The 13,278-nt window shown below is 43.3% G+C and overlaps 1 protein-coding gene across 1 annotated transcript; it reads right to left on the bottom strand.

Moving 5' to 3' along the window:
* Positions 1-523: 523 nt before the first annotated feature.
* Positions 524-10,818, bottom strand: mtcl3 (MTCL family member 3). The gene is made up of 11 exons (XM_027286895.1): positions 8,155-10,818; positions 6,264-7,079; positions 5,804-6,028; positions 5,538-5,696; positions 4,854-4,925; positions 4,178-4,497; positions 3,836-3,995; positions 1,965-2,034; positions 1,211-1,757; positions 989-1,118; positions 524-855 (listed from the first exon to the last, which is right to left on the bottom strand). Exons 2-11 carry the CDS (start codon positions 7,026-7,028, stop codon positions 745-747), a joined length of 2,559 nt encoding a protein of 852 aa, XP_027142696.1. The 5' UTR covers positions 7,029-7,079; positions 8,155-10,818; the 3' UTR covers positions 524-744.
* Between the last annotated feature and the right edge of the window lie 2,460 nt (positions 10,819-13,278).

Raw genomic sequence — 13,278 nt, 5'->3', positions numbered from 1 at the left:
CAAACACATTAATAATTACACTAGATAAACTAAAAAAAATAGGAGGGACAGACTACAAATAAGGCTGTTTTTCAGCTTTTAGAATTCTGGAGAACATATTTCATCAACATGATTCATTACCAGTATTTACAGCGGTAACGGTTAAGTGTCTCCATGGCATTTTAAATCAAATTAAAGGCCCTGCACACTCAATCAGGTATTTTCAGTAAATTGTGCTGACTAGACTTGAATTCCAAATGAGCTATGCAGGGAATTACACAATGTCCCCATTCTCTATGTATTATTAAAAGTGAAAATAGTTTAAACTAGCAGGAAAGTGTGACAAATGTCAATCAAGCACAGGCAGTACAAACCCACACAGTTGAGAAGCGTCCAATTAGGCATAGTAAGTGAATATGCCTGTGTGGGTGTATTCTTGGCCTTTGAGACTGCAACATTTGCAGGTCTATAACTTAGATTGACAACAAAAGCTCATTACTCATAGGAACAGAGTGTAGTGACATACTCACCTAACACTCCACTGTCTGCTCCAAGATGTTGTCTCCAATTTGGTCTCCGGTAAATGTTGAAAGCGTCTGAGTAGATGGGCGGCGTGAATCATACATGGAAAATGATAATGTCCTGTACCTTGAGTGACCTTGTGTGACGTGTTCAACATAACAGAATCGAAATGAATGAATGAATGAATAAGTAAAAAAAAAGAAATAATGAAAACATACATAATATGACATTTGAGTGTGTGCTTTACAGAACAAAGAACAGGGTGAAAAGGAATACCAATTTAAAAATGGTGGCATAAGAGAGTGAGGAAAACAGAACAAGAATGAGGATCAGCAAAATAATGGGCTGGAACATCTTGATGGAGGACGGATGAAAAAGAGGAGGAAGAAAGGTGCAGAATGACAAGCAGTTAGAAAAATGCATATTAGAGAACACAAAAATTACAGTCATTAAAGTCAAGCATATCCGTGTGTTTGCATCTGCTTACAGACAGCGGCTCCTCAGCCTGTTTATCCTCCTGCTTGGGGACATCCAGCCGGTCTATGAAGCTCTGCAGCTCCTTCCTGAAGGCTTTCATCTGGGCGTTGATACGATACAGCAGCTCGTGCTCTCTGATCCTGTGGAGCAGAGGTAGGATTGTTGTTTGGATTTGAAACAGTTCAACAAACAGTGAGTGAATGATCCCTAACCACTTTCACGGGTTTATTACCTGCCACCTTCCTCGTCATCATCCAGCCTGGCAAACAGCTCCCCATTGGTGACGTATACTCGGGCCTCAGCGATGATAGTGCTGGTGTCAGCGATGAGCCTGTCGATGGTCCGACCCAGCCTTTCTGCCTCAATGCGGATGTCTATCATATGTTGTCGGTCCTTCAGGCTTCTGGATAAAAAACGACTCTCTACAGGTGAGTAAAGGGAACGCGTCGGGGTGAGGCAACGGATGTTCCTCACCTCATCTGAGTCACTCTCCCCTCCAATAGGGCCCTCACGCTTGCGGTGGGGTGGGAGGAGGCGAGGGGAGGAAGCTGAGGCGGAGGGGGTGTCGTCGTCCCGTCCTCCGTCACTTTCTGCATCACTGTCCCGAGGGCTTGCACGGATGCCCAGATGGGATGCCAGGTCATAGCGCTGCATGTTGGAGAGCAGCACTCGGTTCTCGTACTGGAGCTGCATCACTTTACCGCTCAGTTCATTGATCTGCAGACGGGCCGCTTTCAGCTCCTCCTGGAGGCCCTCCACTTTAGCAGGGTCAGCTCCTCCTGGGGTTGAAACAAAGCAAAAATGAAAAGTGGAACACCTCTGCAAACAAGACTTTAATGTGAACCTCCTGGAGGCTTTATGAACCACATTTTTCATCAGATATAGATTTATTAAGCTGAAGTAGAACAGACATGTCATGCTCTGCAGTGCATTTGTTTCATCTGCTGTCACAATGGCTGACTGAAAAAAATGAAAAACAAACATACCTCCTCCATGTCTCGATCCAGCTTCATGGGATCCAGCCTTGTATTTCAGTTTATTGAGTTCCCCTGTCACCTAAAGATCAATGAGATTGATGAGAATATTTAAATGTCACAGTGATTAACAAGGTTTCAAATAGGGGCAAACAATGTAGATAGCAGTCCCAGACTGAGAAACTAAAGATATAGAAAAAAATACCCTGTGCCTTCCTCAAGCTCGGGTCCTCTACCAGAGGCCTGGGAGCTTTCCAGGCCAGGGTTCTGCACAGTATCTTAGCTGTTCCTAGGACTGTACACTTCTGGACAGAGGCCTCAGGTGTTGTACCTGGATTCTGCTGTAGCCACTCCTCCAGTTTGTGGGTCACAGCTCCCAGTGCTCCAATTACCACTGGCACCACTGTTGCCTTTGCTCCCCACATCTTCTCTAACTATTTCTCAATCTTCTTGTGTTCCTTCTTCCTGATATTGCTGTCACTCGGAATTGCTACGTCTATCACGACAGCCTTCTTCTGTTGTTTGTCCACCACTACGATGTCTGGTTGGTTAGCCATCACCAGCTTGTTGGTCTGGATTTGGAAGTCCCACAGTATCTTGGCTTAGTCATTCTGAAACCACCTTAGGAAGTGTTTTCCATTTTGACCTTGGGATTTCCAGCCCATACTCAGTTCAGATGTTCCTGTACACTATGCCAGCCACTTGGTTGTGCCGTTCCATTTATGCTTACCTGCCAGCATCTTAAACCCTGCTATTATGTGCTGAAAAAATGAAATGAATGAATGAATGAATGAATGAATGAATGAATGAATGATGTATGCATCTTTGCACAGCCTGCACCTCAGGTCCTGTCTGGTGTGGTAGATCCCCGCCTCTATTGATCTTGTACTGAGTGCCTGTTTTTGTGCTGCCATGATTAGTTCCTTCTGTGCTGTCTTTCAGTCCAGCCTTTTCCAGCCATTGGTAGGATTTCTTGATGTCAGCCACATCTTCAATTTGTCAGTGGTACATGCCATCTAGGGGCTTGTCCCTACATGATGGTTCATCATCGTCTTCTGCACCATCAGGTTTCTGCTGACTGAGGCATTAACTTAGCAGCTCATCTTTGGGGGGCCATCTTCCTGATGTACTCCTAGATCTTGGATTCAATGCCACACACAGTGTGAATCGTAGGCTTTCTTGTAGTTAATCCAGGCGGTGCACAGGTTGGTCTGTTTAGCCTTGCAGTCTTGGTTGACTGCTCTATCGACCATTTGCTGGTGTTTGGCTCCCCTGGTATTGCTCTGCCCTGGGTGGATCCGTTCTCATGTTATTATTACCCTGCCACTGAGAGTACACCTTAGATGGTTCAGTGGAGAACATCCTGATTATTCTCCCGGCTTCTGCTTCTCCTGTGTATCTCTTCAGGCGGGTAGCCAGAGCCGTGAGCCTTTCCTCTGTAGTCTCCAGTTCTTCCGGTAGAGACAGCTTGTTGTACTTCTTGGGCATCTTCACCTTCTTCAGCCTTCCTTTCTGCAGTTCCACTAATTGGCTAACTTGTTTCTGTGTGCCTCTGATCTTGGCCTGCAATCTCCTTCTCCATGGGGGACAGTGGCCTTTCTTCTGGCTTGTCATGGTCATCTTGTAGCCAAGCACCACCAGGATCACTGTTGCTGTGATGTATATCACCTAATTGGTCTCAGTTATAGACCTGGTAGTTATAGACCGTAGCACTGCATTCACATCCTCTAGCAGATCTTCAGAGGGTACTTTATCCCTAATGCGTGGTAGCAGTAGTATATATATATATATATATACTACTACTACTACTACTATAATTTATGAAGTAGTAACTTTTGTCCTTGGATCTCGTAATAACCTGTTGAGGAAAATGGTCTGTCTACCTTTTTGTTCTCTTCTTCCACATCTGCTAAATTCCTGCGGAGAAGTTCGGCCTCGTCTTCGACCAGCTGAAGCTGCTGCCTCAGCTCTGACAGGGCCTCGCCCTGCTCTCTGCACTGTTGACCACCAGTACCAGAGCTGTCCACTCCTGCTGCCGCCAGGCTAGGAGAGGAGAGAAGCATTGATAACTGTGACATTACAGCCCCCTTTTCAAGTTATAAATAGCAAATTATGGATTGAATCCCTGTAATGTGGTGGAGCAATGCTTTTCCTTTCACTATATCTCAACCAGTCTTTTCTACATTATCAATTATCAACAATCGGATGAATTAATGTAGCAGTACCTGTCCTCCCTCATGTCATCCAGTTCGGCCTTCAGCCCCCTGTTCTCCACCTCAAGCTCCACAATCTTCCTTCCCAAGATGTTTGCCTCCTCCTCCACCAGACGTAAGCGGAGTTTCAGCTCGGATTCACGGGTGGTGGGAGGTCCACCAGCCTCACCTTTAGGCAGAGGGCTGTCCACGTCCCCGTAGAAGGACCGATACTTCTGCAGCTCCTGCTCCAAACGGTCTTTCTCCTTGTCAATCTTTGCCATTTTTTTCCTCATCAAGATGGCTTCCTCCTTGATGAAGGCCAGCTGGCATTTCAGATCATCATTTTCTTCCTGTGAAGAGAGTTTATGTATTTGACCATTACTTTCAGTCTTCTGAGTGGTAAATTTATTTTCACAAAATGGAAGAAAAAACAATGACAGTTTAGTTTCTTGTGTAAGTTCTAATTTGTTTGGTAGCGTGCTTAAAAAGTGACATTCCAGAGACCAGTTTCATTGCCTTTACACACATTGTCATATTTTTCCTTAATGTTACTTTCACTCATTACAAATTATGACTCTCTGGTGGCCAGCTATACATATTACATTTTGTTTTAATTTGGAAATTGCATTGCAAAACAACCTCATTATTAAAACATCTCCACTGAAGTTTATGACTCTATAATCTAATAATGTAAATGCTGACTCACCTCGATCGGGGTCTGTGGAGCCTTCCTCTCTGCTTTCTGCACGTCCTTACTTCCTTTCCTTTTCAATGAGAGCTGCAGGGAAACAGTGGTTACATCATCATCAGCAGCTCACTGTTTTCTTACTGAAGGCAGTGATATCATCCAGATTTATGGAACACTGACGGGCCAGTAATGGAAAAACAGCACTGTTTGAAAATATCTGGTAAAATATTCAAAATGAAATCACTGTGCTCTCAGTGCAAGTGTGATTTTATAGCCTTGAAGTAAAAACAATCAAAAAAATAACATTTGTTATTCATTTTCTCATGTGAGTAGTAATGGATGTCGCTTAAATCTAATCTAATCAAAAATATTTGTTTTGGAGATTAAAGTCAGAGTCACTCTTGCCAACCTGTAGTATGTACAGTGGGCTGTATTGCACTTTTATTTTGTTTAGTCATCTATCAATCTAGCACTGTTGAGAGAGTACTGTAAATAGTGTAGATACATTTGTATTTGTCAGAGATTAACACATTATGCACCACCTTGAAAAGACATATGTTGCTCCATTCCCCTAACATTCACACACGCAAAGGGGATCTTATAATATCTTCAACCTGACCTTTAAATGGTCCAGGCCATAATTTGCATTGAAGTTCCATAAGCACACAGAAGGTGAAACAAAAACTCCCATCAGCCTCTCACCTCCTTGGCTTTCTCCAGTTCATTCTGCAGGGCCTGCTTGGTGACCTCCACCTCGATCAGCTGCTGCCTCAGTTTCTCATTCTCCTCCTCTGTCTTCATCCTCTTCTCCTCCACATTCTCCAGCTCATGGTGCAAGCGCACAGACACATCCTTCGCCACCTGGAGGAGGGATCCAAGACAGAAAAGACAAAGACAGAAGGAAATAGAGATCTTATGAAGCATGAATATGATTGAATATAAAAGAATGATGCTCAACCAAGACTCACCTTGAGGTCTTGCTCCAGACTTCTGAGCAGCTCTCCATCTACCTGTCCACTCTCTGCAAACCGTAGCCTCTTCCTCTCAGCCTTCTTCAGGCGGTACTGAAGGATCCGACAGTTCTTGTTGGCTCTCTCCAGCTCTCTGCGCATGTCCTGCAGCTGGCAGGCGTCTTCCTCATAGAAGGTGTCTCGCATCTCATCCATTTCTGCCCGCATCTCCTCGATTTCAGTCTACAACACAAACGGGGAAAATGAAGATGCGTCACAAAGTAATTAAATCAAACCTGATCCCATAAAAAAATGATTCAGGGTCTTTTAAAAACATGTCTTCCAAAACAAAGCGTGCAGATACGTGCAGTAGTCATTTTGCAGCCTGTAAGCAAATACAACAGGTGCGACCATTGCGCACGCTAAGAATGATGTATGATAGAAACAGATATAAATTGTCAATATTTCACTAGTTTACCTTAAGATCCTCGTTTTCATCCTCCAGCTTCTCGATCTCTTCCTGTAGTCTGCTCTGGTCTGGCAGTGGAGCCGGTTTAGGACTGTCTGGCTCGGGAGACAGCTCCGGCTCTGAGGCCGGCGGTGATGCTGATTTCGTCTGCATCTTCGTCCCTTTCTTCCCCAAGCTCTTATTCAAGTGAAACTGTATCAGCTCGGATTGCAAGCATCCCTCCTTCCAGAAACCGGGTCCGCATCCTACAGTGCTTTTGGAGCTCTTCTTGCTGCCACTCGTCGCCGCGGCGGCCTCCCCACCTCTGGGATTCTTGCTCCTCAGTTTGGGGGATTTGGATGCGCAGGGCTGGTCGGAGACGACGCGGTTCTGATCTGCTCGGGAAGGTGATGAGGCATCAGCGGCGAGGCGGGAGGAGTCCTCTGGTGTCTGGACGCCGCCTCGGTCTGCCGCCGCCGCCGCCGCGGGCCTGCTCAGTATCGGGCTTTCAGCACCAGAAGCCTGGACAGCAGCCGCGCCTCTGGTGGCAGGAGCGCCTCCGGCCTGCCGCTCCCTGCCCGTGGAAACGGGAGAATGACCTCGGCTGCTTCTCCCTCCCCCACCTCCTCCTCCTCCCCCTCCCTGCTTTGACGTGATGGGCTTTGACGAGCTGCTGCCCTTCTGTGTAGCTTTAGATCCACTGTCTTTGAGCCCGGCCGGAGACGACGAGCGCTGCTGCTTCCGGCTGCTATTGTCTGGCTGCCGCGGCGAGTCCGCAGAGGATGGGTTCATCATGGTGTCAAAGGCTCACCTCATCCTCAACAATATCCATCCCCTTCCCTGCAGCTAGAAAACAAACGACTTTTCAGACCTAAAGGCTACAAAAGATGGAGAATATAAGAATTTTCCTCTACAGGTCGACCAAGTAACAAACTTGTTGAACAGCGAATGGGAATAAACTGGTTATTACCAGGCACATCAGGACGCACCTTGTATTTGAAATGACTTACATTAATGAGGTTAATTAGGCTACTGTCTGTGGGAAGCGCACAGCGATTAGAGAGTCAGGTATTCGTGATCACCAGTGATTATGCAGTCGGCTTTCATCCCCAGTTTGATGAGATGTGTGTGAGATCAGCTGCACGTCGGGCAATTAGACAATCATTTGCGTCATGCGCGCTACAGAATGGGCAACGAGATAGATGGATAGATAGAGAGAGAGAGAGAGAGAGAGAGAGGGCAATGTCATTGGCTATCAAACCCGGGGAGGCAGCCAACCAACCGGTTTCAGATCAGTTGACCGAAATAAGGTTCTGAGTGGCCTCTGATTTGATCCTCTATCGACCCCAAAAGAGACAAAGGATGGTCCAGCTTCTTGATACGGGGATGAGCCACATCCAGGCTTGCAAGAGTACACTGAGAGAGCCGCTTCCTGTCAGCCATCATCTCACTCCTCATACTCAACATTAGCGATGACTCATTACTCAAATGGATGGAAGATGATCCATACAAAGTGTCAGAAGCAACAAACATAACGTTTCAGTCACACCGCCCACAGTTGGAACAGTTTATGCATTTTCTTTCTTTTGTTTCTTTGTTTTTAAAAGCAACAAACATCGACTGCCTATCACACACACTGCCTCACACACACCTTTCTCTCTCTCAGTGCTGATTCAATGAGGAATATTAAATTAGTTTAAATAAGGAGGCAAGCATAGCTGAGTGTTTTCTACATAAACAACTGAGAGCAGCAACAGTAAATCAACCCACCATGGAGGCCTGACAGTACAGAACAAAAATGTGGTCCACAGTGAAAGATTCGCCCTTCATACAGGTTAGTGTTCATCTAAAACACGCCTGTGTGCACAAAGGACAAGGGATTATCACGTGGAAATCATAAAGCTCAAACTGAATTTCTTACCTTCTCTGGTTGTTTTTGTCGGATGCTGAAGGGTAGTGGTGATGGGGAGGCAGAAGGGATGCTGACTCGAGCGCCTCCCGACCACCAGGCAACCTGTTTCAATATTCATGACATTACATCATCGCTGGGAGGGCCCGGGCTGCACGGAAATGAAGCTGCACGCAGCGGACTGCTCTCATTGGAAGAAGACAGACTCTGTCTTTCTCTCTCTCTTTGTCGCTCTCTCTCTCTCTCTCAACAGTGATTGGCTGGCATTGGTACATTCACCATGTATGCAATAATTTGAACTGACCTTGAGTATAGATTTGATTTGACCACTAGAGAGGATGTGACTGTTCCAAAAGTTTATTATATCTTGTTTTCCCAAGGGTACAACAGTATACTTTATGCCAGGAGCTCTAGGACAATATGACTGATACATCAATGAACATTATTCATTCATCAGCCCAGCATATTTATCAAAGAATTTTCTGCACATATAGGATTGCCTCTAATGCATGAGCTCACTGGACATTTCCTTCTTCAAATTAAGAGCACATGTAAAAAGTTTTGTTTGCTCACATGTCAACATTTATTTAAATTTCTTTCAATGGTCATGACGTCCATTTATGACTTGGATTTCTGTGAAGTGAACTTAAGTAATATGAGGTTTTATTTACAGACCCGGTGATTGTTTCAAAACACTCAAAATCTTGCTAGTTTTTATATATTTCTTTCTTGGCCATTGCCCTCTTTCTCCCATCCCTAATTCTTTCAAAATCCAAAACTAAAGCTGTTGCACAACCTCTTTCCGTGAATGCCCAGGAATCATTTGTCAAACTATTTAGTGTTTGGAGAGTGGAGAATGGGCCTTACTTAATGTTGTCAGGGGATAAATAAGCTATTTCATTTGGAGTTCTGCCCGCCATTCATTTCTTCTAGAATTTGCTTGATTCTGTGTTGTAAGGAAATGGAAAACGTGAAATTGGTTGAAAACAGGTTCATATGTGAGTTTTTCCAGAGGAAATTATGACTGAGTACCATGTATTCGGTTTGAAAACAGGCTAACCTCTCATGAGTTCCTCATAAAGTTAAGGCATCTTGATTTTGATTGAATTACATTACGGTTGGCCAGACCCATCTCGCCAGTCATTTGGAGCCTTTTAATTCTTGGACCTGTGCTGACAAGATAAAGCACACAGACATCTGAAATGGCTCATGGCTGTTTAAAGATACACCAGAAAGGAAAGGAGGCAGGTTGGTATTGCATGTATCACCCCTGTGTGAGTAAAATAACAAGTACGTTTGCAGGAAGTGCCAGGGATTGACTTGGATTGAGAGCTAGGATTTGCTCTGCTCTAAAAGTTTTATGGCATGGATTTTAGCTCCTGTCAAGGCTTCAGTAACCACAGCTCTTAGCCCCCCACTATACCTCTGTGCAATCCATTTGTTTCTGTCACTGCCAGCTTTTACAACGCTATATCTTTATCCACTCAGATACAAAACTGCTTCTGTTGTAATCACAGTTTAATTACCAGACAAGATGTTGCTGGGCCAATCAGCCAGCTTTGGCCAGGAATGATGATCCATTTTCTCTGAATAGGATAACAGATGTTTGGGGTCTTGCACTCCCTTTTGCAGTGACACACACACACACACACACACACACACACACACACAACCACTTCCCCCACCTATCCTCTCCTTCTGCCCCAGGACTATTCAATCATTTGCTTGCATTAAAGTGACAGATGTCTGCATCATGGAGGCTGCTATGTGCCAGACAAGATTACTGATTCTGCTTGGTCTGAAGTAAAACAAAAGAAGAGAATGTTTGGCTGAGAAAGTGTCATTTCATGCTGAGAGGAGACATCAGTTTCTTTAATCACTAGGAATGACTCCTCACATACTGTATCTCATCTCATTAAAAGACTTCATATGGACCTTAATCAACATTTTCTGCAGTGATAATGACACAGCTCCCTCAACAATTCTTGCCAATGTCGTCACTATTGTTTTTTGCTTTTTATGTGTCCATCTTCTTGAATAGTCTCAGTCCTTCATCCCACGCCATTTACTAGTGAGAGTACTGAGTAGCTGTGAGTGAGGAAGAGAGAGAAACAGAGGCTGTGATGATGATCCATCTAAAAATATCTCCCTTATTCATTTCACTCTCCCAAGTTCTTCTCTCATTCTCACTTTATGTATAATTTACAAACACCCTGATGTCGGATCATCACAGTAACACCATGTGTAGACGGACATCCCAGGCGGAGTTACTTGTCACTGTTAATACAGGAATAATCCACAGTGTCATGTTGTAGTTTCCGTGCTGGGTCTGATATTTTTAAAACTGCGGTGTATATTGTTATTTAAAATGGCTAGAAATAACATTTTTCTATCAATGAATCCTTTCCACATGACGTTTGATATGTTAACATGATTACCATATAAAATGTGACTGTGGTGCCTGGCAGCAACCGGCTACCACACTGACTTACATTTACTTTTTTCATCATCGTCAATGACATGCCGTTGATGAGGTAATGAAAAAAAAAAAGTTTTAAGCCGTTATTCTGACAGGTAAGCAGTGGAAGGCTTTGTGGAGCTAAAGCCTTTTTGGTGCAATACATTTCTCCCATGAGGCATAAAAAAACACACCGGTCTCCGGTCTCAGTTGTTGTGCTCCAGATATCAACTGTGCTTCTGACAGGCAGGAAAATTGTTACTTTGAAAATCCACATGGAATTTCACTGAAGGAAGCAGCTCTACACAGATACAGACACATATTCAAACTGACATATATGAATGCTGATGTTAGTTGTCTGAATCCAACCTGTACTTTATGCCTTACACAAACACATACATAAAGACGTAGATACACATTCTGTATTTCTGGCTGTGGCTTTGTATTTCTGTACTCATGCTCTGTTTATGTGGCATGTGGAGATATAGAGAAAAAATAAAGTGAGGTCATTTAGTTTTTGTTCAAGACCAACATCTGAATAAAGGCATTGGATTGACTGACATGAAATTGAAAAGCCACACATTAATGAGATTACGCTAATGAGACATAAAACCAACACGTAACACATGATCTGGCATACTGTATGCCAAGGCTAAGGATGCCAAACAAGCCAAATATGCCATTGTGTCCCTTATAAATGATGTGTAATGGCTTACCATTTAAGAAATGCTGCAGGGCATTTGAGTGCCAATGAAAAATCTTTATTTGTCGACCAGAGGAGGCTGGAGGAAAGGGTTGAAGCAGTTGGGAGGATATGCAGACACCATCCAAGGGAAATGTTGCCGAAGAGGTTTTTTGTTACTGAATTGTGAAATGATTGCTCTGAGTTAAAGAATAACACAAACCTCATCCATGTAATACCTCTCTGCTGGAGAAGGCCTCCCACTCATAAACTCTGCGGGAGGATGGGGGGTGGTTGCACACATACATGTTTCTCAATTCTCTCTACCTATTACACAATTACACAAGCACACACACACACACACACACACACACACACACACACATGTATAAATGAAACCTCCTCTCACTCATCCACCCACTCACACATGAACACACAAAAACACACTGTTTAATAGTTTATTGCTCTGGTGCTGTTTCCCACATATACCCAGCTGATTCAGAAAGAAGCAGGGGGAGGGGATGTAGTGGGTGGGGGTAGGAGGTCTTTGGGAGGATGGGGGAGTAAGGGGTGTCAGACAGCTGCTGTATACAGTTACCATGGAAACCTTTGTCTAACTCAAGAATTCGACAGGGATGAGCAGTGTTGTAAATTCAATTTTAACATGCTTTTCTCTTTTTGTCTACCAAACATGTTGCCAGAGATTTGTCTTTAGTGCCGGTACATTTTAAGTATATCAGACAAGCAACATATGACTGTCAGTGTCAGTGCTTGACTCCACCCAAACTGGAACCACACCAAACCAGATCATTCGATAATAATTTGATATACATATCATGATATATGCTGACAGTGTAGGGGTCTTTTTAAAATTGAATTAATCATGGTAGTTTAAACTAGCGAAAAGACATAAAAGGCAAAAGAGAAGAGAAAAGCTGCAAGGTGAAGCTGCATTGCAACAAAACAACACACATTTTTACACCAGGCTTTCTTACAGTCGTGAACGCCTTCTGAAAGTCAGGGACAACAATTTTTTTAATGAAACTGGATTTTTTTGGCTTCAACAGTGTTTTGGGTTCTTTGCTTTAGTAAAAGTAGTAATACCACAGTGTGAAACACTCCATTACAAGTAAACGTGCTACATTCAAAATATTACAAAAACACTGTTGAAGTGTTCTTGGCTAAATGTACCTTAAGTATTAAATGTAAAAGTAGTCATTATGTTTAAAGAAGGGGAGGGGGGTGGGGGGGACAAATTATGCTGAACAGCACCTTTCCCAGTATTAAAATATAATGTGCTATTTAATTTTTTATTGCTGTGTTTTAATGTAGTTGGTCAAGGTGGAGGTCATTTAACAACTTTATATGTATGTAATATGTTGATCTTATCTTTATCTGTAAAACCTTGAACCCCCAGTTAGGTCCATGCAATATTTCTATCTCAAATCTGGTGGAATAGAAGTATGAAGTAGCACAAAGAAAATACTCAAATAAAATACAAGCACCTTAAAACCTGAGTACAGAACATGAGTAAATGTACTTAGTTACTGTCGAACACTGGGTTTCAACTCGTTACAGATAACAAAACATTAGTGTGAAGGCTACCTCATTGTTTCGGCTGTCTGAGTGAAATGAGTTTTGACAATAACCAAATGACCAGATATCCAGGAATTGGGTTGGGTTTTTTAGTAATTACATTGTTCTCCTCATATAATAAAACTTAATAAAAGTATTCATCTTGAGCTGAAGCCATTTCTTTGATAACAGTGGATGGTTCAAGACCTGAGAATCACAGTGAGCACACTGTGACACTTATGTACTGTAATATAACCACAGTGCCCTCTAGTGTTAGTAAACTACTTTGCTCATCTGTTACCAACATTGTCTTTTCACGATAACTAAACCACTCAAGTCATTTATGTCAAAACAATGGTTTGATCGACAAAGAAGATCATTTAAATCCTTGACCCATTATATTTATTACATTATGAATTAG

The sequence above is a fragment of the Larimichthys crocea genome, chromosome XIII (genome assembly GCF_000972845.2).
Source record: "Larimichthys crocea isolate SSNF chromosome XIII, L_crocea_2.0, whole genome shotgun sequence".
NCBI classification, from domain to species: Eukaryota; Metazoa; Chordata; class Actinopteri; family Sciaenidae; genus Larimichthys; species Larimichthys crocea.
This window is presented reverse-complemented; position numbering and strand designations above follow the sequence as displayed.

What these genes read in the sequence shown, in the direction of transcription:
- mtcl3 (XM_027286895.1), bottom strand. Translation starts at nt 7,028, where the DNA reads ATGATGAACCCATCCTCTGCGGACTCGCCGCGGCAGCCAGACAATAGC. An exon ending in GTCTGGAGCAAGACCTCAAG is followed by an intron (nt 5,697 to 5,803) that starts GTGAGTCTTGGT and finishes TCCCTCCTCCAG; the next exon opens with GTGGCGAAGGATGTGTCTGT. An exon ending in GATGACATGAGGGAGGACAG is followed by an intron (nt 3,996 to 4,177) that starts GTACTGCTACAT and finishes CTCCTCTCCTAG; the next exon opens with CCTGGCGGCAGCAGGAGTGG.